The sequence below is a fragment of the Ochotona curzoniae genome, unplaced genomic scaffold, assembly GCF_017591425.1.
Source record: "Ochotona curzoniae isolate NIBS_2020 unplaced genomic scaffold, NIBS_Ocur_1.0 scaffold_4505, whole genome shotgun sequence".
Taxonomy (NCBI): Eukaryota; Metazoa; Chordata; class Mammalia; order Lagomorpha; family Ochotonidae; genus Ochotona; species Ochotona curzoniae.
This window is the reverse complement of record NW_024467118.1, coordinates 33,528,750-33,554,991: the sequence shown is the minus strand read 5'-3', so window position 1 is coordinate 33,554,991 and position 26,242 is coordinate 33,528,750. Positions and strand designations below refer to the sequence as shown.

The 26,242-nt window shown below is 46.8% G+C and overlaps 1 protein-coding gene across 2 annotated transcripts; it reads right to left on the bottom strand.

Moving 5' to 3' along the window:
• Positions 1–1,144: 1,144 nt before the first annotated feature.
• On the bottom strand, positions 1,145–21,953 carry TRIM35 (tripartite motif containing 35). 2 transcript variants are annotated; one of them, XM_040965846.1, is made up of 6 exons: positions 21,394–21,953; positions 10,492–10,587; positions 7,381–7,611; positions 5,847–5,869; positions 4,933–5,051; positions 1,145–4,063 (listed from the first exon to the last, which is right to left on the bottom strand). In XM_040965846.1, the coding sequence occupies exons 1-6, from the start codon at positions 21,826–21,828 to the stop codon at positions 3,492–3,494; spliced, it is 1,476 nt and encodes a 491-aa protein (XP_040821780.1). In that variant the 5' UTR covers positions 21,829–21,953; the 3' UTR covers positions 1,145–3,491. The 2 variants fall into 2 exon arrangements, with proteins under 2 accessions (XP_040821780.1, XP_040821781.1); XM_040965847.1 differs by lacking the exons at positions 5,847–5,869; positions 10,492–10,587 and having other exon boundaries at positions 3,643–4,063.
• Positions 21,954–26,242: the final 4,289 nt, after the last annotated feature.

Sequence of the window (26,242 nt, the reverse complement as noted above, 5' to 3'; positions counted from 1 at the left end):
TAGCCACTGACCAAATCTGTTACGAGGAATTTCATGCCCTGTAATGAGGCAGAAAATGGCCATCGGGCACTTGCTCTGATGAACCAATGGCCGGCGCTGGCATGGAAATGATGGAGCCACATCACTAGCAGAATCTCGCATTCTCTCTCCTGGTGATCACAAGCTCAGGGCTCACATGTGGCCTTCTGCCTTTATGAGGTGGGTGGTCTCCACTTGTACAAATAATCTTGGGAGGGTAAGGAGTTTGCCACATAAGTGGTAGAACCAGTCTAATCTTAATGGAGTGGCACATGTCAGGGCATTCCAAGGAACAGCCGTGTGTGAGGTCAGGCTACGTGTGATGAGGAATTGGGTAGAGCAGTGTGTGTGGCAGCAGTCAGGAATCCCTGGTACAAAGGCACAATGGGTAACAGTAAGCTCTGAAAGTAACACTGACTGGAGAAAACAGGCAGGCCAGGCACGGGACCACTCGGGGGGTCGCTTGAAAGACAACATGTTTGGCAGGTTCAGGAGGTGAGTGACTGGAGAATAGGAGTTGTCCCAGTGAACTGCCCCTTCAGGCTGGATGTGGTGATGAGGAGGGAGTGCAGTGAAGGTGAGACAGGACAAGGTTGAGGGAACCCTAGGTCAACTCTGGAGTTAGGGTTTACTAACAAGAGAACTGTATCATCCCTGAGCCAAAGTCCAGAACGTAGAATATATTGGCTATAGGGCAGTGATGGAAGTTAAGATTTCTAGAACACACAAGCAACAAGAGGAAAGATAAAGGAACTGGACATCACCAAATCAAAAGCTTCCATGGCAAGGATTGTGATGTAGCAGTTGAGTCACAGGTTGGGATATCTGCACCCTGTATCAGTCCATGTGATTTACATCCTAGCCTCTCTGCTTCTGATTCAGATTTCGGCTAATGTGCACCCTGGGCAGCAATAGATAATGCCTTAAGTGGCTATATGCTTGTCAGATGGAGTTCCTGGTACTGGTTTGACCTGGCCCAGCTCTGATGAGGGCATTTGGAGAGTGAATCAGCAAAAGAAAGATTCTTTGTGTGTGTGTGTGTCCCTCTTCAACTGCCTTTCATTTGAAGTGAAAAAAAACTTAAATTTTCGTGTTTCCAAGGACATCAAGAAAGTGAAACCACCACTCACGGAATGAGAAATTTATAAGTCACATACCTGATTAAAGACTTGTTTCTAGAATTTATAAAGAACTCTTACAACTCAATAATAAAAAGGCAAATAACTCCATTAGAAGTGGTCGAAAGATCTGAAGACATTTCTTCAAAGAAGATCTACAAATGGCCAATAATCACATAATCACATGCTCAATATCATTTGCCATCAGAACACAAATCAAACACTGAGATATCAATTCACCCTCATTGGGATGGCTAAATTAAAAAGCTAAGATGGCTAAGATAATACTATGAGTTGACAAAGATGTGGAATAATCAGAAGGCTCATATACTGTTAGGGCAATATAAAATTATTCCGCCACATTGCACAATAGCCAGTCAGTTCCTCAGAAGGCTCAACAGTTACCACTGTATTTAGCAAATTCATTCCTAGGAACATATCCAAGAGAATGTTCATAATAGGATTAATCATAGCAGCCTCAAAGTGGAAATAACCCAAATATTCACAGAATGATGATATGACAACAAAAGGGAATAAAGTTAGATATATGAAACAACATAGATGAACATGAGCTTTACCGTCTAAATTAAAACATCAAATAAAAAGTGGGATTTAGCTTAAATATAATTTTTATTTTCAAAAAAAGTTCTAGGTGCTTCAAATTATGTTTTTTAAAAAACCAAAACAAATGTTAACATCCAAGATGAAAAAACTACTTAACAAAGTTTAGTTACCACTAGCAAAATACTTTCTGATCACATCTATTACATACATATTGTATTTGACAGGCTGGATAAATATTTGATAGCAGAAGACATATGCTTTCAGATATGCTTGGCTCCCAGAGTGCTCGAGATTTCTCAAGTCTGTTTTAATAAGGCCCACGCACCCTAGTTCACCAACATCCACACTACCCCAACATGGCCCACTTCACGCAGTGGTATTTTCTACCTGGTCTCTCCCTACTTTCACACAGCCAGTGTACAAAACATGTATAATTGTTGTATAGGTCCAAGTCATAATTTTGGTTTCAAATGCCTTGTTTTTGTGTACCAAGGGGCAGGATATATATAGTCTTTGCTCAGAAAAACACCCAGACTTGGTTAACCCTACTCCTACAAGGAAATATATCTTTGACAGTGTTTCCTCCGGGGTATAGTGAGTTGGTAATTAAAAAGTACCTGCAGGCATGTGTCAGGACGGAAAGTCAGATACATATTCGCAGGCATGGTGGAGCAAGAACAAGCAGGCAGAAGTCAGCAACAAGCACAGCACCTGCCTCCTCTTTGCTCTCCAGTAGCACCCAGGGTTCTGATTACAGGGCCACCCTTCAGACAATTCCACTTCCTTCCTCATGGCTAGGTAAAGAGTGACTCAGGAGAATTTCCTCTGACGCCATCACAGGTGGCCATGAGCCCCCAGTCCTGAATTCACATATGAGGAAACCAAGGCCTAGAGAGGGAACAGGCTGAAGCCAGGGCCTCTAGCACTTTCCTTGGGAATCCTATGTTCAGAGGAAGTTGTCCAAGAAGCACATAGACTAGAGGAGATGGACATCCTTGCTTCCCTTCTGTGGGTCCCCCAGGGGGGATATGCAAAACTCTTTTGCAATTCTGACATAAAAGGTGGATCAGCTGAGCCGTAGGTCCTGTCCCAATGACATGACAGCCACCCTGAAGAACACGCATTTCTCATGTATTCTCTATGCTGTGGTCTCCCCAGCACCATTGACATGGAGACAGCCCTTCCCTTACAACCCATTCCTAGAGCCAAGGACTTGCTGGAGATGGACGCCTCTATGCAGATCTGCTACAAGAGCCACAGTCCCATCACCTCCTCTACTCAGCTCTCACACTCCAGGTCGACACCATCCTGGCTCATCATTCCAGGCCCAAAATCAGACTACAATGGCAGCCCCTGTGATCTAACATGGGGGTTGCTCACCACAGTCACTCCAAGAGAAACATGGCCCAGGCTTTCCCCTCACTTTTGCCTCCTGCCTGAGGATGGTGCTTCCCTCCCAGCTCCCATGGTCCCTTGGGAACTGAGTAATCAGCATCTCTTTTCCCATGGCAAATGTCTTCTACATTAGCTGGCCTCACCATGCCTATCCCAGAAATGAGCACTATTCCCTAGAAATGCTGGAATGAGGTTTCAGAAAATTCACATCCCGGAGGTACCATAGCTCCACAGAGCCAGGACACAGCACCTGGCAGCTTTGAAGTGAGGCAACAGGAGAAATAAGCAAAGCAGCTTGGAGCCTGGAGTCGGGGAAGGAGTCCAATGAGATGGTCAGGGAGAGGATGCGCAGCAGGAACTTCAGGAAGAAAACCAAACCCCCAGCCCCTGGTCTGCTCAGCCATCCAGCTCTTCTTTGACTGAGACACGCAAAGGGCAGATGCGCAGAGGCTCGGGGGGCCCATCTCCTCGCGCACCCCCTAGGTAGAAGTAGGGCTGCACCTCCCCGAAGCGGGCATGGAAGGTGTACAGGTGGCAGTTGCGCTCGGCATCATAGAAGGACAATTCACCTTCCTCACATTCCAGCTCCACACGCAAGCGGCGCGGGATGGCCAAGACCAAGGGTGGTGTGGCCGGGTCAGAGGTCACACAGTGGTCCCCCTCTACCCCCTGCGTACGACACACATACCAGAAGCCTGAGCGTGTGTCATGGTAGCAGCTGTGCGAGTGGCCCTCGGAGTCCTGCCGCACGCGCACCACGCCCACCCGCCAGCTCTGCAGCCCACCCAGGGCCACCTCCCAAGCGTGGGAGCCTTGTGAGAAGACGCGGGAGCCCAGCAGGCAGGGTGCTGAGGAGAAGCGCTCGGGGTTCTCCACCTGCACGCGGTAGCCATGGTTGGTGACGCTGGTGAGGTCATCAGACACGGACAGCCAGCCAGCTGCAGTGTTGGGATCTAAGCTAAAGGGCACTGTGGGCAAGAGGAAAGTGAGGGTCAGTCAGCTACAGGTGATACCTCTCCCTTCCGCCTGCCTGCTGACAGCCCCAGTGCTCCCAAACCCATCACCTGTGCCCCACCTGTTCCCTCAGTCCACACAGGGAGATGGGCTGGGCTGAGGAACTGTGCTGTGCAGTAAGTTGAATTGTGCCCTCTGTCCCCCAAAAAAGGGCATGAGGCCATCTTAATTCCTGGAACCTCAGGATGACACCTCACATGGGAACGGGGAAACTACAGACTGGAGTGGTGCTCTTAATCCCATATAATTGGGTCCTTATAAAATGTGAAGCAACACAGACACTGCAGGGGAGAATACCACCTGCCAACAGAGGTGGAGATCCAAGTGCCAGAGCTGCAAGCCCATGACAGCCAAGGATGACCAGCAAGCAGAGACTGGAAGAGGCATGGGAGGACTCTCCCTATAGGTGTCACAGGGAGCACGGCTCTCTGCCAACCTTGATTTGGATGCCCAGCCTCTGGAACTGTTGATGTAAGCCAGTCAGCTTGTGGCAGCCCCAGCACAATGATACAGGCAGGAACTCTGCCTCAGGATGTCTTAGGGAAGTATGTGACCCTCCCCTAAGTGCAATCAGGACACAGCAGTTCCCATGGGAAGGAGTCACCTTGGGAGAGGTGACCGTGCACTGAAGAAGCTGTTTCCCAGACACAATCTGGTTCTCAACAGAGAAGGGGGTGCTCTTCTTTCTGAAGAATAAGGGAGGGCTAGACAGCAAGGTACTTTGTGAGGAGGGGAGGGTCTGCCTGGAAGAACTGGAGGGTGAACCGCTGTGAGGCAGGTGCGCTCAGCCAGCTCATGATTAGCACGAGATGCCTGTACCCACCAGATTCCACAGATGTGAGCATCTTCTTCCAGACACGGTACTGCAGGGAGTCCAGGTACTTGCACACATTGATGAGCATGCCAGGCTGGACGGGCTCCGGCTCCATGGTGCAGAAGAGCCTGGGAAAGGAGCACTGGACATGGTGAGCGACGCCACGTCCTTGCATTCTGGGTCACACTGGGCTAACTGGAATTAGGTAACACGACCGGGTCCCTTGTTTCCTGCCTCAAGTCTATCTTTCCATCTTCTCTAAGACAAACCTGCAGTGGGCTCTGGTAGGAGATGGGCTGGGAATTGAAAGGGTTGCTATATTCTCTAAGGTTTCAATACAAGGACTCCCTTACCTTAGCTGGGAGAAATAGAAATAGGAGGTTCTCTGAGATAGAAATCACACACGTGGTCATGGGATATCTGTGCTAGACATGCACTAGTCCAACAGTTCCAAGGTTTCACCTGGCCTTTGCTTGAATACTTCCAGTAACAGGGAACTCACTACCATACAAAGTACTCTCTTTCACCTTTAGACAGGTTTGATGGGGCACAGCTAACTCTTCCTCTTTGTTCCAGTGAAACCAACCACTGTCAACAAGAACCAGTATGTTCAAAGCCTTTCAAGAGGAGGGGGGCTGGCCAAGAAGCAAGCCCAAATGTGGGATGACCCACTAACCTATATGTATGCAGGGTGATGGTCTCCCTCCATGTACTAAGGATGGTGGCCGTCCACACTTCCCACTCTGAGCCCATGCCAACCAGAACTGGAATACCTTGAATAGGGTTCTCTCCATCTGCCAGTCTCCATTACTACACCCAGCTGGCTGTGTGACCTCCCTGCCCCAGAGCCACTGGAGGTAGTTAGTACCTCTAGTATTTCTGCCTGTTCTTCCCCTACGCTTCCACCAGGCCAGGCAACTTACCGCCGTTTTCGGCTCTTATGTTTCTGAAATTAAAAAACAAAGATACACAGAGAAGAATATGTTAAGTTTTGACCTCAAGAGAAGCCATGCATTCAATATTCATGAATCAGAAGCCTTAGACTTAATATTGTTAGGATGTCAATATCCCCCGAGTAGATCTGCAGAGTCAATATCTCTGTCTCAGCTAGATTCTTTGCAAAAACTAAAGAGTCAATCCTTAAATTCATACGGAAATTCAAGGGATCCAGAAGAGTTTAAAAATTAATCCTGAAAAAGAACTAAGTTGGAGGACTCACACTCCTCACCTTCCAAACTTACTACAAAGCAGCAGTCATCAAGTATTAACATAAGAAGACACAGAAATGAACAAAATAAAAGTGAATGTGCAGAAATAAACCATCACATACATAGGCAAGAGTGTCAAGACCCACTAATGAGAGAGAAAATAGTTTTTCCAACCAACAGTGCTGAAACAGAATGTATAACACATACACAAAATGAAGGTACAAGACCTAACTCTAGAGCTAGGACTAAAGGACTCATATCTGTAATATATAGAGAACTCTTATAATTGAACAACTCAAAAAACAATCCAGTTAAAAATAGGCCAAGGATCCAAATGGACATTTCTTCAAAGAAGATACACTAATGATCAACAAGCACGTGGAAAGATGTACAGCAGCATTAGTCACCAGGGAAGAACAAGTCAAAATCCCAGTAAGACTCCACCGCACACCTGCCTGAATGGCTATGACAGTATTTCCAAAAGGCAAGTGTTGAGGAGGACGTGGAGAACCTGGCGTCCTTGCACCTGCTCTGGGAACATAAGATGTTTCAGCTGCTTTAGAAAACAGTCTGGCAGCTCTTCAAATATGGAGTCAGGAGACTCAGCAGTGCTCCTGTGTGTATAACCAAGAGAAAGAAAAACAGGCCCACAAATCATCATCATTATGGTACACAAGTGTGTACATTTTAAAGTGTGTATAGCCATATTACTCACAGTAGTAGAGAAGCACGCCTAGTGCCCACAGGAAGGATCAATGAATAAATGGTAATATGCCCATGTGATGACAGATAAGGCATAAAGAACAAAGCAGTAAGGCACAGAAATTCCTCTATAAGGACAAATGACTCATGGAAGAGAATGAAACCAATAAAAGAAAAGAAAAAACTTATCCTATTTAGAATCATCCTTTGCTTAGGGGGAGAAAATACCACAATATCATATTTAAATTAAAAAATAATTGCAGACTTCATTTCATGCGGGGAGAGAAAGAGAAGAAACAAATAAACAAAAAAATGAGAGTGCACAGGAGAGGGTGAGAGTGGGAAAGGAAAGAGAGGACAGAAATAGGAGACCTTCTTGGAACTCTGGATTAGTCTTTCTAGTCTCTTGATACAGAGCACGACATCTGTTGGATCCTCCAGGAGCCAATGGGAAGACTAGGCCGGCCAGGGGTGGCGGTTTGCAGCTCCCAGCTGGTACCTGGACTTCCAAGGCCCTGCTGCTGCATCAATACACCAAGCTCCTTACCATGAGAAAGGAAACATCATCTTCCTTCATCTCTGCCTGCAGCCGCTCAATCTCATGTGCCAGTGCCTCGGTTTCCTCCGCCAGCTGCTTCATCTTCTCATCGGCCAGGAGCTGCTTCTGCCTGGCCTCCTCGGCCATCGAGTCCAGTATGGCCTGCTCCTCCACCCTCAAGAACTCGCGTAGCTTGTCAAATTCTTGCCGGATACGGCCTTCCAGCCAGGCAGCTTCCACCTGCGGCAGAGAGCAGGGGGCAGTCAGAGATGCCACAAGGCAGAGGGGACCTCAACCATCAGCCAGAACAGAGATGCCCAGATGCCTCATGAAGGAACCCTGTGCTCAAATACACGATCACACATAGAACCCTTAGATAAAACACCGAAGTCAGACTTTATTTGCACAAAGCTGTAAATTAACATTTCAGTTGGGAAGGAGGTAAAAACAAACAAACAAACAAACAAACAAACAACTCTTGGTTCCTGGCTTTGGATTGACTGAATTCTGGCCATTCTGGCCACTCCACTTGGGGAGTAAACCAGTGGATGGAAGATCTCTGTCTTTTCCTCTCTGTATATCTGCCTTTCCAATTAAAAGACAAAGAAAAAGAAAAAAAGGGGCAGAACTTCTTGAAATAAAAAGACCTCTCATCTGCTGGTTCACTTCCAAGTGGTTGTAATGGCCAGAGCTGAGCTGATCCGAAGCCAGGAGCCCAGAGTTTCTTCTAGGTCTTCCACTTGGATGCAGGGTCCCAATGCTTTGGGCCTTCCTTGACTGTTTTCCTAGGACACAAGTAGGGAGCTGGATGGGAAGTGAGGCATCTGGTGCCCCTATAGGATCCTAGTGCTTGCAGGGAGAAGATTTAGCCACTGAGCCATCACGCCATGCCTGGAGGGGGTGAATCATCATAGATGGCAACTATTCTCCCATAACCTTGTCAACATGCCACATCCTGTATCTTGTCTAAGTTTCAGAGTAGCAAGGGACATTCTAAACCAGGGATGAACTATTAAACAATAACTTTGGAAAATTATCTGTCTTCCAATTTTAAGACTTCAGGTTTGCCTGATCTAGGTCTTACCAAAACCCTAGCAAGGAGCATGATTTTTAAGAATATACATTTTCCACGAATTTCTTGAAGACCTCTCATACACAGATTTTTAAAACTTTTTGCTCCAGGAGGATAAGAGGAGGTCTGTATCCTAGTCCCAGAGACCCCCAGAAACCTCTTACCTCCCAAGTGCTTGCGCCACAGAAGCAGTGGATACCTCATCAAGGATTGTCATTAAGGGCCATATCCCAACTGCCAAGGAGATCACAGGGAATTTGAGTGCCCTCGTAGGCCAAGAATTCTTGAGGTCAGCAATTTCCTATTGGATCTTCCACACGGGATTGAAGCAGCCCAGAACGCTTCCCATAGGAGGTTCATACAATAGGGTCTAATGACATCAGAACAACAGCCAAGAGCCCCAGGAGGTCCTCAGAGATAGAAGAATCACAAATTCCCTCTGGATTCAAGAGAGGAACTTTCTCTGGTCCTTACTTAAATTTCCAACCTTGGCTCCCCATCTTCTCTTGTCATCAAGATCACTCTGGAGACCCAAAATTAGCTCAGATGGACAGAGAAAAACTAATCTAGAAAGCTTAGAACAGACAGGAAAAATCAGCTTGGCCTTTCCTTGACCTTACTAGGTAGGATACAAGGTTCAGTTATTCCTCACTAGCTAAGTTATTGGAGATTTTTCTGCACACCCCTCCTAAGACTGTTCTATTCTTCAATTGTTAATATATGGCTTATTAGAATTATAAGAGTTATAAACCGGTTTTGATTATCCTAAAATGCATGACTTTCTATAAAATCTCTTGAATACTATAAACTGCTAAACATAAATATAATAATAATAATAACATGGCAAAAAAGAATGAAATACTATTTACAACTAGGTGGTCCCAACTAGAGACCATTATGCTCAGTGAAATGGGTCAATCACAAAGGAACAAATATCATATGTTCTCTCTAATATAAGGAAACCATCATGGAAAGTGTAACTTCAATAACCCCATCCATACTGTGTGGGTTTTTTTTTTTGGCAGCATTCCATGTTTTGATGTTTTTTATTTCAGTTTCATTTATTCCAAATACTTTCTATCCTGTATTGAATTCATCACTGGCTCATGGATTACAGGGTGGCATCATTTTTCCCCAGAGACTTTCGTGTTTCCGTTTTGTCACCCATGTGTTAGTTACTCGGTGGTGCGTTTTTTCATGGTGCTGTAATTTGTTGCTGATGTGGCTTTTGTTCTAATTCATACCAGTTGTTGACCTTGTTTCATGGCTTCTCATTTATGGAAACATATAGTGATGGAGTACTAGGGACTACCATATCCAGATGTGTGGGTACAATGCAACACGCATTGCTGCTTCCAAACAAAAGATGGACTCCCAGTGAAACTGTTGGAAATGTATAGACAATGGGATGCTTGACTGTCCGACATTATCTGTACCAGCAATGTCGGGGCACACTTAAATAAGAAACTCATGGAATTATGACTCCTTATGAAGGACTATACTATTGTAGCAACATGGGGAAAATCTGACAAGGGGTGGGAGTTTGGGGGGAATCTCAGTTTATATGAAATTGTACCACAAAATTCAAAAAGTAAAAAAACAAAAACAAAAAACACCTTTCTGCTCCAAAAGAAACATCCTTGATTCTGTTATCTACAAATTTTTTTAAGGAGATCTATCATTCTGGAGACAAGGGGGCAGGGCTGCTGAGGCAGGCAACAGGAGAATCAAAGCTCCAGGCCACTGCTGGCTTGAACACATTAGGGGTGAAGTGTCACATATGCTCAAGTTATTCCAAATCATGGTACACATGGTGCAGGTGGCCATCTCATCTGTCCCTGCCTTCCTTCCCAGTGAGCAGAGGTGCAGAGTAGCCCTGCTTGTCCACACACAGCCATATGAAAGCAGCAGGACGAAGGAGGGGCAACTATGGTCAGCTGTCACCCAGTCAGTAACGCGAGTCACCTCCAGGCCAGACCCACCTTTACTACTCCCTCAGACTGTCCTGGGTATCCCTCCTCTTCCTGTTCGGCTCCTAGATCACTCACCTGATTGTGCTTGGCCATGGCCTCATAGGAACGCCGCATGGCCCAGAAGGCCTTAGCTTTCTCCCGCAGCACGTGTTCCATGTTCCTGCACTTGGCCTGTGGTGGGGAATGAGAAGGTGGGGAGAGAAGTAAGTGAGCGTGGAGGGTGGCCAAAGAGGACAACCTTCAGGGATTCCAATTCAGTAAGTCTGGCTCAACCACATTTACTAAACCTGGGAGTATGGATCTGACCTGGAACCAGATGTTGAAGGCCCCCAAAGACGTTCTGATCTGCCCTGTCCATGGATGCCTGAAACAGGTGGGGAGGCAGAACTGCAGCCAGTTCTCTCTCAAGCTGGTCATGAGAGGGCACAGTGTCCTGCCTGCCTGCCTGAACCAAGGCAAGTCCAGAATGGGCCCCAACTCCAGGTCATGCAGGCAGCCATAGAGAGGTTATCCTTACAGTCTCCCTTTTCAACTTTCCACGCAGAACTGATAGGCAGGCATCAGTCTTCAGGTCTCACAGTAGGGTTGACCCAGTCTTCCCCAGGAGACCTGATCTACAGAGGCCCCTTCACATCCCAATGGTCTTCATACCCCAATAGGTCTTTCTCCTAATGGTCTAACATTGCTTGGCTTATCTGAAATACTTCATCAGTAAATTTTTATGTTTTGGCTGTTTTTCAGATTTTGTTCATTGTTGTTTCTCATCACTTTGGATGCCTTGAAGAAACCAAGTTTTACGTTAAATTCTTACCTCTTATATATCATTTTCTTTTTAAAAAGATTTATTTATTTACTTATTTATTTGAAAGGCAGTTATAGAGAGACAGAGTAATCATTCATTACCTTGTTCAAATTCAAACTGGCCACAATGGCCAGGGCTGGGCCAGGTTGAATTCAGAAACCTGGAATTCCATCTGGGCCTCCCACAAGTGTGGCAGGGCCCAACTACTTGTACAATCTTCTGCTGCTTTCCCAGGCACATTAACAGGGGTTTGTACTAAAATTGGAGCAGCGCAACTCAAACCAGTACCAACATAGGATGCTGATATTGAAGGCAGTGGTTTAACAGGTCCCCATTTTGTAACTTGATCCTTTTCTTTCTACATTACTTTTTAAACATGTACATATTAATGACAGGCAGAGTGTCAGACATATAGAGAAAAAGAGATTTTCATCTGCTGTGTCAACCCCCAAATGGACACAATAGTCAATTTCTGGTCAGACTGAAGCCAGTATCACAGAGGTCCATCCAGGTTTCCCACAGGAGTGGCAGGGGTCCAAGTACTCGGACCATCTTCGTCTGCCTTTCCAGCAGGAAGCTGCCTCAAAAGAACAGCCAGGACTTGATCTGGTACTATGATACGGGGTGCCAGCATGCTGCACCACATTGCTGGCCCCCTTTTCTCTCTACATCCCAAGAAAGTTTTTCAAGTTTCACCTTCCCTTTTGGAAAGAAAAACAATTGTAAATAATATGAAACATAAATAACTAACATTTATCAAGCACTTACTGTGTGCCAGGAACTGTGCTGATCATTTGACAAACTGTACTGTCACATCACCCTACCGTTCTTCTTAGGGAAGTAATAATTCTGATCCCATTTTCCAGATCGGAATGATATATGGGATATAGGTAGGAGGTGAGTTTAGGACTGTTGAGCTGGAAGTCACATGCACCCATGTTTAATTCTCTGCTCTTACTTATCAATCAAAATACCTCCTTTCCCAGGATGCATCTGATTCATCTGGAACCTGGAAAGGGGTGGGGGGTAAGGAGGAATGCCATGATATTGGATATTAAATTAAGCTCCACGAGGAATTTATGATGTACCATAAGATCCCCTGGCGGCTTTACTCCTGGTGAGGCTCCTCCCTGAACTCATACAAGAGCCCAACATTCAGAAAAGTGCTTTTTCTCTTGTCCACCCCAGACCATGTCTGGAGGGATTGCTAGATTCCTTCTCTGACTCCCTTCCCTCTACCTTCTCTCCTCTGGTACAAAGCCGGGATGTCTGCTCACTCATAATTGCTGTTTCTGTGTACCCATGTTCATGTGTGTGTGCAGTGAGTGCGCACATGTACGCTTTCTCACCTTTTGAATAACATTTAACGTATACATCAGAGCTTAGAATTCTCATCTTTGTGTATGACAATGACCTGGACTAAAAAGATGAGTACTCCTCTCACTTCCATTAGAGGAGAAAATAAGGCACAGTGGAGGCAAGGGCCTTGCCTAACCTCTCCAGTGGGAGAACCAGGATTTGTGCACAGAATTCTCCAGCTCTTTAGTCCAAGTTCTCAGCCACCACATTATGCATGCTATCTGACGAAGAGAGCTACTGTGCTGTCTGTCCAATGACTGTATTTCTAAATTATGTCATCTAATTTCCAAATTTCTTATCTTCAAGCATGTTGTCGGCTTTCTTTAGTTCTGCAGAATAAAATACTAGAATTCTAAAATTACTTTGCTCAATTCTTCAATAACCCACATGCCAATGAAACCTTCCTCAAATAAATGTCATAGGTATTCTCTTCTCTACAGTGCATTCTGGTTCCAGGGGCAAGAACTCCTGGGACACAAGCCAGGCATCTTCCACTGTAGCAGATGACGTTGAATGGTTTTCCAAAGCAATTCTACCCACTTCCACAACATGATCAATGTTAGCCAACGATGCTTACTGATCATTTAGAGCTTTACTCTGAAGCACTTGTTAAAGCTTTTTGTTCATTTTTTAAATGTTCTTATTTATTTGAAAGGAAGGGAGAGAAAGAAAATCTTCCATACATTGGTTCACTCCCAGACAGTTGCAAGGGACAGGGCTGGGCAAGCCAAACCTAAGAACCAATTTTCCCCCATAGGCAGAGGGGCCCAGATGCTAGAGCCATCTGCTGCTGCTGCCCCAGGCACATTAGGTGGGAGCTGGATTGGGAGCAGAACAGCTAGGACTTGAACCACACTTTATGGAATGCTGGTATCTCAGGCAACAGCTTAACATGCAGTGCCACAAGGTCAATCCCTTTGCTAATTTTTAGTTGGGTTGCCAGCAAATGTCCCATCAGTTTATAGTTATTTATTAGGTATGCACAATGCATACCCCTTGTTGGTCAGATTACATATAGCTGTCTTGTATTGTATAGTTAACCTACCTTGACTTCAACACAATCTGCCAGCCTTTTGCTTTATGATTATTTGCTTATGGAGCACTTCCCTAAACTGAGGTCACTAATAAATCTCTCATAGTAGTTTATTCAATGTCACAGCTTTCCTGCTAAACTGGGTCTCATGTGGAAACCTGGTGGCTCAGTGTCTTGGTTAATGGGGACTAGATGAACATCATTCTTTTTTTGTTAAAAGATTTATTTTTATTATTTTTTTATTGGAAAGGTGGATATACAGAGAGGAGAGACAGAGAGGAAGATCTTCCGTCCGATGATTCACTCCCCAAGTGAGCGCAACGGCCGATACTATGCCGAGCTGAAGCCAGGAGCTTCTTCTGGGTCTCCCACGCCGGTGCAGGGTCCCAAAACCTTGGGCCGTCCTCGACTGCCTTCCCGGGCCACAGGCTGGGAGCTGGAAGGGAAGCGGGGCCACCGAGATAGAACCAGCGCCCATATGGGATCCTGGGCATGCAAGGCAAGGACCTTAACAACTGCGCCACTGCGCCGGGCCCTGAACATCATTCTTTATGGGTCTGCAGAGACACATGTCACAAATCCAACAGGGATCTATTTTGTGGCCTACTCCTCTGTCCCATCTGTCCATCCTTGCACCAGCATCACATAGTCCTAATTTCTGTAACTGTACAACCAAGTGATCTCTAATAGGCACGTCTAGGAATACAGACACCTCTTTTGATATAAACAGATTTTAGAACAGGCTCAGCAACCTGTAAAAAAACAAAAGCAAGCAAGCAAACAAACAAACAAAAAAAACCTTTAGAATTTTGATTACAGTATTGACCCTAGGGATCAACCTGGGAAAAGATGACATTTTTACCCCCAATTCCTATCTGGGCTTTCTCACCCAGTCTAGCAATCATTTCCATTTAACCCTAGCATTTAATGTAATTATTAATATATCTGCATTTAAATCTGTCATCTCTTTGTACTCTCTGTCTTGCTCACTAAAAATAAAAGGAAAAATCATGATGACCGCAACACTGAATTTTTTAAAATGGAATTGGGAGGCCACCAAGGAGGCAGGCCTTATGCATGCATCAAGAGGTTACCTTGATTGTGAAGTCTGGTCACTTTCCCATGACCACAGGCAACTGAAGTGATGTATCCAGACTTGAGAAACACATCAAGAAGTTACTGGTCTCTCATTTTTAATTTGGCTTACACATTCTTTTCTTCATCTTCTGCTGGTCATATACTCTGGTACTCAACATTCAATAGAATTGTCCTATAAAGGAATTTTTACTGCTTTGAAGCAGTACTCCTTGCCCTACAACTAGTCACTTTCTTTGCCTTCTTCAGAATAATGATCCAGAGCTATCTGAATCTGTATCTCCCAAACTGCAAGCTCTAACACCACAAATCCAACTCTGTTTACTTTTATGGATTGAGTTTGAACTGATCAACATCTATACCATCTTTTCCTCTTTCATTTATTATGCATTGCTTTCCATTTACTTCCTTTTCTATGCATTTCATGGCTAACCTAGAAAACATTACATGTAGTAAGTTTCAGTTAGGGCCTAAGCAGTTTCGATATTCTGACTCTAGCCCCTGTATATGGCTCACTATTCAAAGGAACTGTCTGTTGTCAAGGAAGTGATTGAATGATCTGAAAAGCTCACAGTAGGCCTCAGGGTAAGGGCAGCTGGGATGAACACAGATGATTACTGTTCTCAGCGCAGCTAGTGCCCAGAAGGGGCTGAAGCGTCGTTCGGTCGCAAGCCCAGAAGAGCAGAAGAGCTCTGGTTGTGGCATCACACTGCACCAGTCAAGTCTGCTTATTTATTTTTTTTTAAAGATTTATTTTTATTATTTTTTCATTGGAAAGGCGGATATACAGAGAGGAGAGACAGAGAGGAAGATCTTCCGTCCGATGATTCACTCCCCAAGTGAGCGCAACGGGCCGATACTATGCCGATCCGAAGCCAGGAGCCTCTTCCGGGTCTCCCACGCGGGTGCAGGGTCCCAAAGCTTTGGGCCGTCCTCGACTGCTTTCCCAGGCCACAGGCAGGGAGCTGGAAGGGAAGCGGGGCTGCCGGGATTAGAACCGGCGCCCATATGGGATCCCGGGCGTGCAAGGCGAGGACCTTTAACCACTTGCGCCACCGTGCCGGGCCCAAGTCTGCTTATTTATAAACACATACAAAACAGCACATTTTTATTTATACTTAAGGATTCACACTATGTGTAGATAGATGGTCACATAGGTTTTTTTTTTTTTAAATAAAAGTTGAATCCTTTAACATCAAGTTTTAATTGTGCATCTCATACCTTAAATACAAAATTCTATTACCTACATTATCAACACAGGTACCCAGTATTATAACAGGAGGTGGGAAGACAGGGGTTGAGGGAAAGATGAGAACTATTTCACAAGCTCTTCACAGCACCTGTACAAGTACTAAATATCAAAATGCAGGAGCCAGGCCCAGGTCAGGTTTTCCATCCTGTGACACTGTACACAGGTGGCTACTTCTGATCAGTTTCCACTTGCTTCATCCAATCATCTCAACATCACCTGAGGAAAAAGTCAGTTGTGACACAACCCATTTCCTCAGGAAGCTGTATGGAGAGCTTCTTACCCTTACGGGCTCTCTTGGCACTCAGAACATCTCTACCTCAGCACTGACTACCCAGGACTGTTAACTTCTCTTCCCCTGGGAAGGTCATGGGCTTCCTGAGGGCAGGTCCTAAGCCACAGGTCTTCTCCTCCAACATGATACAGCTTTGCAGAAGGAATGAAATCTGCTCTGCAAGATGAGAGTTCGGATTTGCCCACTGTCTCTCTGCAGATCTCAACAAAAACAAAGCTGCTGCTCAGCTCACCATCTGCTCAGATACAGAACATTGAATGCCCATGTTCTTCCAGCATACCACAAGGCCTCCTGGACTCAAAGTGAAGATACTCAATCTGCATCCTGACTTTATCACTAACCACTGGCAAGATCCTTAGTAATGTTCTTTCTCCGGTTATTATATTCCCAATCTTAAAACTCAGGGCACAAAAGCTTCGTACAGTTTCTAAAATTGCACTTTAAAATGGGAAAAACATGCTGTTCCAGCACCAGGACTTCTTGTCTTTTGTCATATATATTTTGCATGTTGTTTTTAGGCAGACTGATGGAGCAGCTAAGACTTCTGGCCACCGAAATTCTACATGGCTGAAGGTGACCCACAGCCAACACCCATAACTTCTCTGCATCTTAGCGCCCTCATCTGGATTGAACTGCAGTCGAGCTCAAAGGATTGTGGTGAGGACTCCACCAATGTGGCTATGTGAATACGCCCAAGGTGCACTAAGCACAAATGATGCATTCACTGGGCGTTAGCTTTTACAAGTAGGTGCCATTTACATACCAGGTAGTTTAACACCATTTAACAAGTCCTGGACATGTGGGACAGAGAGCATGAATGGACTGAACATGACTCAGTCTTGTCCAGATGCTTTTCTCCTTCCCCAGTTTGGTCTCTGGACCTTTTGGTTCCCTTGGTGTGCAGACTTCCCATGAAGCAGTTGTCTACCATGCAGCCACTGCTGGAGCTCCGTCATCAGGAGCCCCGATGAACAGAATTTGGTGAGACTCCCTCCCTGCCCCTCAGGCACAGGTATGGACAAACAGGCAATGAATGCCTCTGGTGCAACAGGAACTTCAGCTAAGGCCTGGCTTAAAATCTGGGGACTGGAAATGGCTTGAGTATCTGGGGGAAAGGAGGCAAAGGACTAGAAAGGGGAAAACTTGAAATGCGACTTCATAGGTACTTGGAATACCCTTAGATAAGGTCTAGCCAGATTGCTTCTAAGGAAGAAATCTCAGGTGGGAAAGGAGAGATTGGAGCAGGAAGAGGTTGGAGAGCCTGGAAAAGCCACCCTGTTAGTCCAGGGCCATGGATAAGAACAAGGTGGCCATGCCTTGTCCGGAGGCCCGGGTGTCAGGGTCCAGGGCCGCTCTGCCGTTGCAGGTGCAAGTCAGACAGTGCTGAACAGGGAGTCAGGAAACCTGAGTTCTGATCCTGGCCCTTATCACTTTAACCCCCTACTGTTAAACACAGGGCCAGACTGCTCCAAGTTTCCCTTTTCTCATTAGTAAAATATAAGCATCACCACACAATATCCTGTGGTTTCTCAGCTCATGTATTTTGGGGGAATTTTAAGTTCTCCAAGAAGAGTTTAGTTAACCTAACAAAATGCCAGATAAATCTATTCTTAATCATCTAATAAGCAGAGAGCTGACAAATGTTAGCTTCTACAGCTTCAGTACCAGCATTTTTATTCTGTTAACAACGTACTTCATGCCAGGCTTTATTACTTTCAATGTCTTGGTCAAATAAATACAGAACAGAAATACACTTCACAGGCAGAGAATGAGCCAGAGTCAAATGAAGGCTAATCATATCACATGAACGTTCCAGAGCTCTTCCAACAGGCGCATCTTGGCTGAAAAATCAAATCATTGCCGGAGTAGCATAGGAGGAGAGTCGAAAGTGTCTTTGTCAGGAGGAGATTCAGTTTTAACAAACTAATGTTGCAATTAGCATTTTAACTAGAACCACTGGGGCCAGTTTTATGGTACATCAGATTAAACTGCCACTTGCGACACTGGTGTCCCATATTAGGGTGCTGGCTCAAATCCCAGTTACGCTGCTTCCAACCCAGTTTCTTGCAATGTGCCTGGGAAGGCAGGGAAAGATGCAGCAAGCGTTTGGCTCCTGCCAGCCATGTGGGACACCTGGATGGAGTTTCTGGCTCCTGGCTTGCGCCTGGCCCAGACTTGGCTGTTACAGCCATTTCAGGGATGAATCAGCAGATGAATTCACTTGCTCTCTCTATTTTTGCTCACTCTGCCTTTCAAATAGGTAAATAAATCTTTATTTTTAATTCTTTAAAAAATTTGGAATCTTGGTGATTTTAGTTTTGATTTGGATGATCAATTTCATTTAATTTTATTGCTTACATGTGATATAAACAGGAGAAATTTATACCAATTTTGTGTTTGTAGGCATATGGTCACTTACAAACATGTACTCCACTTAAGAATTTTCTAAAGTCTCTTTAACCTCCAATATTTTTTTTCCAAAGCTGATTTAGACATTTATATTATGTTCCAAATCTCATCAGTCCACTTATCATGCTCACTGCACCTAGGACAAAAATCCTGGCTCCTTAACATGCCCTTCAGTACTTTGTACAGTGCATCTTGGACTGTCTCACACCTTACCATACACCCCACCATTGCTGCAGGCTGTCCCCCACTTAGCTACTCTAGAAATATCATCCTCAGAGACTACTTCTTCCCATGCCCCATCAGACAAAACCCAACCCAATTTTGTACTGTCCTTCATAGCACTGTCAGTTTGAACCTTCACAACCATTACTGTGGTGATACAATCAAGCCCACTGTACTCTATGAAGGCAGGGACTAGGACCATACTGTCTACTACCGGCCACACTGTGCCTTCCATTCCGTCACTTTCCTGTGCACCCTACAGAGAGTGGTCATTAGCCATTTAGCTCTTGGAATAGAGGACAGCAAGCAGAGCAGTCTCTCTCAGTGTCCATGACCTGAGGGCCTGATGACTCTGAACACACTGCTTAACCAGAGGCTCGGAATGAGGACTGAAGCATGGCTCCACCAAAGGCAACAACGTTCTAATCTCTGAGCCTGTGACCTTACACAGCACACAGGGACTTGTCAAATGATTAAATCCAGAGTTGTGATTTGATAGGAAGAACAGCCTAGATTATCCAAGTGGGTCCTCATCTCTAGGGTCCTCCTAGGAGGAAGGCAGTTAGCAGAAGGCCATGTGACAACAGGTAAGTTGGGATGATGAACCTGCAAATGGAAGGGGTGTCTGGAAGCTGGGGAAGACAAGGATACCAGTTCTTCTCTGGAGCCTCAAAAAAAAACAGTCCTGCCGACACCCGTTAGGACCTGGCAGTTCCCTCATTCTAATAAATCTGTGCAGTTTAAGCCATTATGTGTGAGTCCACTTGTTAACACATAAACACAAAAAGTGCTAGTTGGTAAAGTCAAAGTGCTCTTTTTGCACATCTCATCACATTTCCCCCTAATAAGAATTAGGGCTCCGCATAGCAAGCCACAGCTCCTATCCAGCCCCTTGTCCTCTAGGGGATCCTCCCACAACCACCAACTAGCACCAAAACAACTCGTCAGTTCATTGTGACTCCTGCCTAAAACATGAGCTTCACAAGGCAAGGGACTCCCACCTACAGACTCAGGAGTCTCAATGCCCAGCATTAGTCCTGGCACACCAAAGGTCTGTACGCACTGTTAGGAAACAAGTTGCACCCTGCATCAGGCAGGCCACACAGTTTCATCCTCCTCAGATCTTTTGGAACTAGATCAATCCCTGTGCCCCTGGCCACTATTGTTAGTGCTCACTAACCCAGCACCACTTCTCTGCTGAATTCTTCTGCTCCTGTGGCCTTTACTCAAGTTCCTCTGGCACCTCCTGCATTTCCATCCTCATTTCTAACTATGAACTTCAATGACACCTAGGAAGTCTCCCCTTCTGAACCCTTCCACATACTGCTGCCTCTGCCTGAAACAGCCAGCTCAGTCCTCAAGTCCCTGCTGTTAGCATCCTGAGGGTAAATGAGTCTCTCTCAACTTCACTGTGTCCCCTGGAGGTTGGCCTTACAAGCACCTACTGAAACTCAGGAACTGCTGAAACAAGTCTTTAGACCATGTGTGCTCTCTGGAGACTGGCTCAGACCTGCAGGCTCTGCCTGAGGTCCTCAGCCTTGGCCCTGCCCAGCCCCAATCTGCACCTGTGCCATGTTAGCTGGGACAGGAGTCACGATCTCCCCCTACCTGGATCCCAGCCTGTAGGCTGCCTAGCACTGGAACTGTCTGCAATCGGGACACAGACCTTCTACCAAGGGAAATGAGGAAAGCGTGGTAGTGGAGCACAACTCAACAAAGGTGACAGAACAACAGGGGACATGCCGATGGTGGAAGCAGAGAACAGGGCAACATAAAATGCTGGCATGCAGTGGACATTTAACTTTGTTAAATTGTGACCTATGTATGGATGTTCTGGGGCACAATGAAAATGACTGACTTTCTTCTCATGGACAAAGGTCAAAGATTTTAAAAACTATCGAGCTAGGCTAATCCTAAATTTCTGATCATTTTTTCCTTTCAGTATCAAAGAATTCTCCCCCTTTAGTCTGGCCTAAATCACTCCTAGGCATATTCTATAGCCACTGGAATAGCAGCACTGGGATGCTAAATGATGACCCACAATATACTAGCCGGACAGGGCTACAGTTACAAGTATGCAGAGGAGCAAGAGGACTGATCTGGGGGAAACTTCAGGGCTCCAAAGCTAGCTCTAGCACTCATCCTCCACGTCTTAATTGGGTGTGTCAACCTCCTGGGTACACCGCAGGCACGGGGTGTAGGGCCCAGGCCGGTTCCCGAGGGGGCGGCCCTGTCTGGGGAGTATCCAGTAACCCCAGCTCTCATTCCCTGTTTACATTCTCCTTCCTCTCATCTGGAGGGGAGAGGGCTGCGTTGGCCAAGGTGAAGGCGGCCCCTGTAGGAGGTAACCAGGTGGAACTGGTGGGAGTCCGGACCCGCCATCCGCAAGCCAGGGCCAGGAAGAGAAGCAGGACTGTGGCTCGGACTGGCTGGAGGGAAGGGAGAGTCCGGGTCGCCGTGTCCAGTTCTGGCTCTGCCACCCACGTGTGTGCGCTGGGCCCGGTGGCTCTTACCCGAAAGTCGTGTGCGGTGTCCTTCACCGGCTGCACGCGGTGGCCCTGGTGCCGGGAGTCGGCTTGGCAGGAGCAGCACAGGAGCTCCTTGTCCTCCAGGCAAAAGAGGCTCAACTGGCCGCGGTGCAGGCGGCAGTGGCGCGAGGAGCGCTGGCCGGCCCAGCGCGCGCCCTCGGCCTCCTCGCGCAGCAGCTTCTCCACCAGGTTGTTGAGGGTGTGGTTGGTGCGCAGGTCGGCGGGGGACGCGCGATCCTTGCACACGGGGCAGGTGGGCGTCACCTGCACCTCCCAGCAGCGGCTCACGCACCCGCGGCAGAAGTTGTGGCCGCAGTGCAGCGTCACGGCGTCGCGGAAGGGGTCGTAGCAGACGGCGCACAGCAGCTCCTCCTTAAACGAGCGGGAAGGCCCGGGGGACGCGGCGGGGCCAGGCTCCATGGCATGCCCGAGCCGCCGCTGCCCTGGGCGCCCGCTACTTCGGTCCGAGTCCCTCCCACCCAGCTGCTAGCCAGGCGGCTCCCGGCCGTGACGTGGGCGGTGCCCAGGGGGCGCTGAGGGGCAGCAGCACTGGCCAATCGGCGCGGCGCATTCAGCAGGCACCGCCCCCCGCTTCCGTCTTGCGTGAGGAAAGCCCGGAAGAGCGAGGCGGGCTGCGGAACGGTCGTTCCCCGCCGGCCGTTAGCGCGGGAGCGTGGCCAGCTGGGCGTGTCACCGTCTGCTTCCGGCCTGTGGTGGGAAATGAAGCCTCGGGTCCCCGCCCGGTGCCGTGCCTGGAGGCCTCAGGCCCGCGTGGCGGGAGGCGCGGGAGCCCGCGGCTGGCTGCTCCGGAGGGGTGACCGAGCACGGTCAGTGGGGTGCGTAGTGCCTTGTCACAGGCCTGTGGTGAGGTTAGTCGGCTACTCGTGTTAGCCATTGCTGAGCCTGCCCCCGGCCCCCTCGAGACACGTGAGGCAAGGGGACGCTGGGTAGACCTCCGCCAGGACCCCACTCCAGCCGCTTTGGGGAGCCGTCACACACGGCCAACGTCTGTCTCCTCCTCGGCCACGATGGCCAGCACCTGCCGTGGCTGCCTGCCTGCCGGGTGAGGGCGAAGCACCGGCGGGTGCTGGGTGAGGAGATGCGGTGAGCTGGCAGCACGGGAAGCCATGCTGACGGCATGCCTGGGGCAGCGTCCATGTCTCCTGGTTCCTGACAGCCCTCGGATACAGAATCCTGGGTACAGGACACGCTCCCTTCCAGCTTGCTCAAGTTTCTCCAGGTGGCTCGCCTTCCTGCACATCTGGAAAACAGACACTAAGTGCCTTTTCAATAGCACACAACCTTGGCAAAAAAAAAAAAAAAAAATGCTGTCTCCCGCCTGCAGAGCTCTGGCAGACCAACTCCTTGTGAGAAATTCCAGTTTTCCTAGACTTCACGTACAGTGTAGGCTCTGATGGCCCTCACCCCAGAGCTGGGCCCAGAGGTGGTTCTGTGATGCTCGCTGGTCAACCGCCCTTTGTCTCTGACCTATAAGTCTCAGGTCTTCTTTTCATGTCTTAGTTACTTGAAATGAGAGAGAACCTGAGATCTTCCACTCCTCCCATGCCCTCGATAGCCAGAGATGGATCAGGAACCCGGAACGCACTCCCGGTTTCCCACCTGCGTGATGGGGTTTCTCAGAATGAAGCCGTGACTTGCTGCGTCCCGGGATGTGCATTTGTAGGAAGCTGGAGTTGCAAGCATTTCCATGTGGGGTGCAGGCTTCCCAGACGGCATTTCAACCCCTGCCCCCAAAGTCTTCACTAAGCCTGGTGTCTGAACCCCCACGCCTTTGAGGCAGACTGAATCAGGCTCCCAGCCATCTCTGCCTCAGCTGGCACTTCCTCTCTTTCCCTTAATGATTACAAGTCAGCTCCTTGCTAAATATTAACTTGCTGCATGAAGGGAGTGGCTTCAGAATAAGGCAGCTGGGGCAAGAACTCTGAATCACAGACTCAGAATTCAGTAGCCACCTGTACAGTTGGACTCTAGGCTAGATGGTGTTCTGAGAGCTTCCCAGAGTGACACAAACGTGCAAACCATCCACCAGTATGTCCCAGAGCAGTCCCCACATTGTCATCACAAAATAGGCACACAGTTCCCTATCTTTAATATCAAACGAAGGTCATAAGCATTGTGTTAACCAGGGGATTCACACAGAAGCTCACCATGCACTTCCTCATCCCAACTTGCTAGAACATTCATCAGACTTCATCCCTCAGGATGTCCAGTGAGAGCCTGTTGATTCCTTGTCTGCACTTTGCAAATAACCTGGGGTCAGGACTCTGCTCACCCTGTGTCAGACAAGCCCATCCAGGTGTGGCAATTCTATAAGCCATTCCTCCAGTTTGGGGAGCACTGCATCACGTTTGGTAGCCTCCAGTAGGGCAAAAGCTCAGGCCTGGACAGTTCTTAACAGTTTCCTTCCATACTTTTCCTCCAAATAGTCCTTTCTTCACATATCAAGGGGATGAGTACCACTAAGGCTTGAGGTTGTCAGTTTTTCTTATACTGGTCCACAACTTCCTGAGCTTTTGGAAAAAAAAAAAAACACAGATTGCTGGGCCTATTTCGGTTACATGTCCTAGGGGAGAGGCCTAGGAACATGCATTTTTACTCCCTCATCGGGTGATGCTCAACCACCCTAACATTTGCGAGTCATCATACCAGACCTATTCCCACAGCAACTTGTCAGGTCTCCCATTGTGGTGACCAGTTCAAAAATTAAGCTTAGGTGCAATACCTGAAAAGACCACAAGATGGGGCTACTTAGCTGGGCAAAGTCTAGTTGGATCCTAGTTATTCTATGAATCTACCACCCTCACACACAGGTTCAATTCTGTTCTTACCTGACTTTCCTTATTTAACTTGTTATTCTTAGACTCTGAATAGGTCTGGGACTCAAAACATTTTAACAGGTTTCCCAGTTTTCTATTCCAAACTCCACCACTAGCCACTAGGGTATATGACCCGAAACATTATCAGTTCGCAGTTCTGACCCTCTTTTCATCAACTATATGAGGAAAGATGAAACTACTTGCTTGAGATTATTGCCAACATAGACCCTCCAAAACTGTTAAATTCATTTACAGAATTTAGGAGAGACAAATCCTGTCCGGTCTGTAACAGCAGAGGTAAAGATGGAGACTTGCTGTCATATGGCTTTTAGGGGTGAGCCCTGAAGGCAGGTCTTTAGGCCCTGGGGACTTGCCTTTGGAAGGTATTCTCATGCGAGGATGGATTATATAGGCCGAGCACACTCTTCTTGTCTCTCGGCTTCTGGACTTGCCATGTGACCATTCCAGCCTCCACTAGGTATCAGACTAACGGGACCACCCAGGCTTGAACTGTGAACCCTCAAATTATCTGCAAAAATAAAACTCTCCTCCTAAATTGCTCCTCTCAGATATTTTTGAAAGTAACAAAAAAAAAACTGACTAATACAGCATTTTGCCAGAGATGGAATATCATTTTGGGCAAAATGTCTGTTCAGATCTTTGCCCATATTCTCATCAGGATATTTGTTTTTCTTTATTGAAGGGTAGTTTGTCACATATGCTGTTATTAATCCCTGATTAGATGATTTGGAAATATTTTCTCCCATTTCATATTTTTTTTCACTCTGTTGAATAGGTTTTTTAATGCACAGAAGTTTTTTAGTGTGATGTTATCCAAGTAATCTAGTTTTACTTTTTGTCTGTCATTTGGGGCATGTCAAAAAATCATTGTCAGGGACCAGCATTGTGGCTCAACAGGTTAATCCTCTGCTTTTAATGCCTGGCATCCCACATGGGATCTGGTTCATGTCCCAGCTGCTCAGCTCCCTGCTTGTGACCTGGGAAAGCAGCAGAGGGATGGCTTGAGTCCTTGGGCCCCTGCCCCCATGCTGGAGACACGGAAGAAGCTCCAGGTTCCTGGCTTTGCTTCAGTTCAGCTCCAACTGTTGTGGCCATTTGGAGATTGAGCCAGAAGATGAAAGATCTCTCTCTCATTCTCTCTGTAAATCTGTCTTTCGAATAAAAATAAAACAAATCTTTAAAACAAAATAATTGCCAAATTCAGTATCAGGTAGTGTTTTCCTTGTGTTTAAGCCTAAATGTTTTCTAGTTTTAAGTCTCATCTTCAGTTCTGTCCTTCATTTTGAATTTTTAATGTGCTAGGAGAGTACCCAGTTTCATTTTTTACAGATGCATATCCAGTTTTCCCAGTGCCATGTGTTGAAGAGACTGCCCTTTCCCCAGAGTGGCCTTTGCCTCTTGTTGAGAATCCTTTGGCCACACATGCAGGAGCTCAGTTGGGGGCTGCTTTATTCCATTGGTGTATGTGTCTGTTTCTATGCCAGTATCTCCTTGTTTTTTTTTTTTTTATTATTGTACCCTTTTACTACATTTTGAAGCCTGGAAGTATTGTTTCTTCATTTTAAAAATTGTTTTGGCTATTCAGGTTCTCTTCAGACAAAATGTGAATTATAGTGTAGATTTTTCTATCCTTTCATAAAGTATTGCTGGGAATTTAATGGGAATTATATTAAATCTGTAGATTTGGGTTGCATTTACATCTGTAACAATTTTTTTATTTACTTGAAAGAGCAATGGAGAGCAGGGACAACACACACACACACACACACACACACACACACACACACACACACAAAATCTTCCATCAGCTGGCTTACTCCCCTAAATGTGGCAATAGCCATGTGTGGGCCAAGCAGCAGTCAGGAGCTATCCTGGTCTCCCACATGTCTGACAGAGGCCCACGTCCTCTGGCCATCTTCTGCTGCTTTTTCACATTAACAGGAAGCTGGATCAACCAACACTTAACTACAGATGCT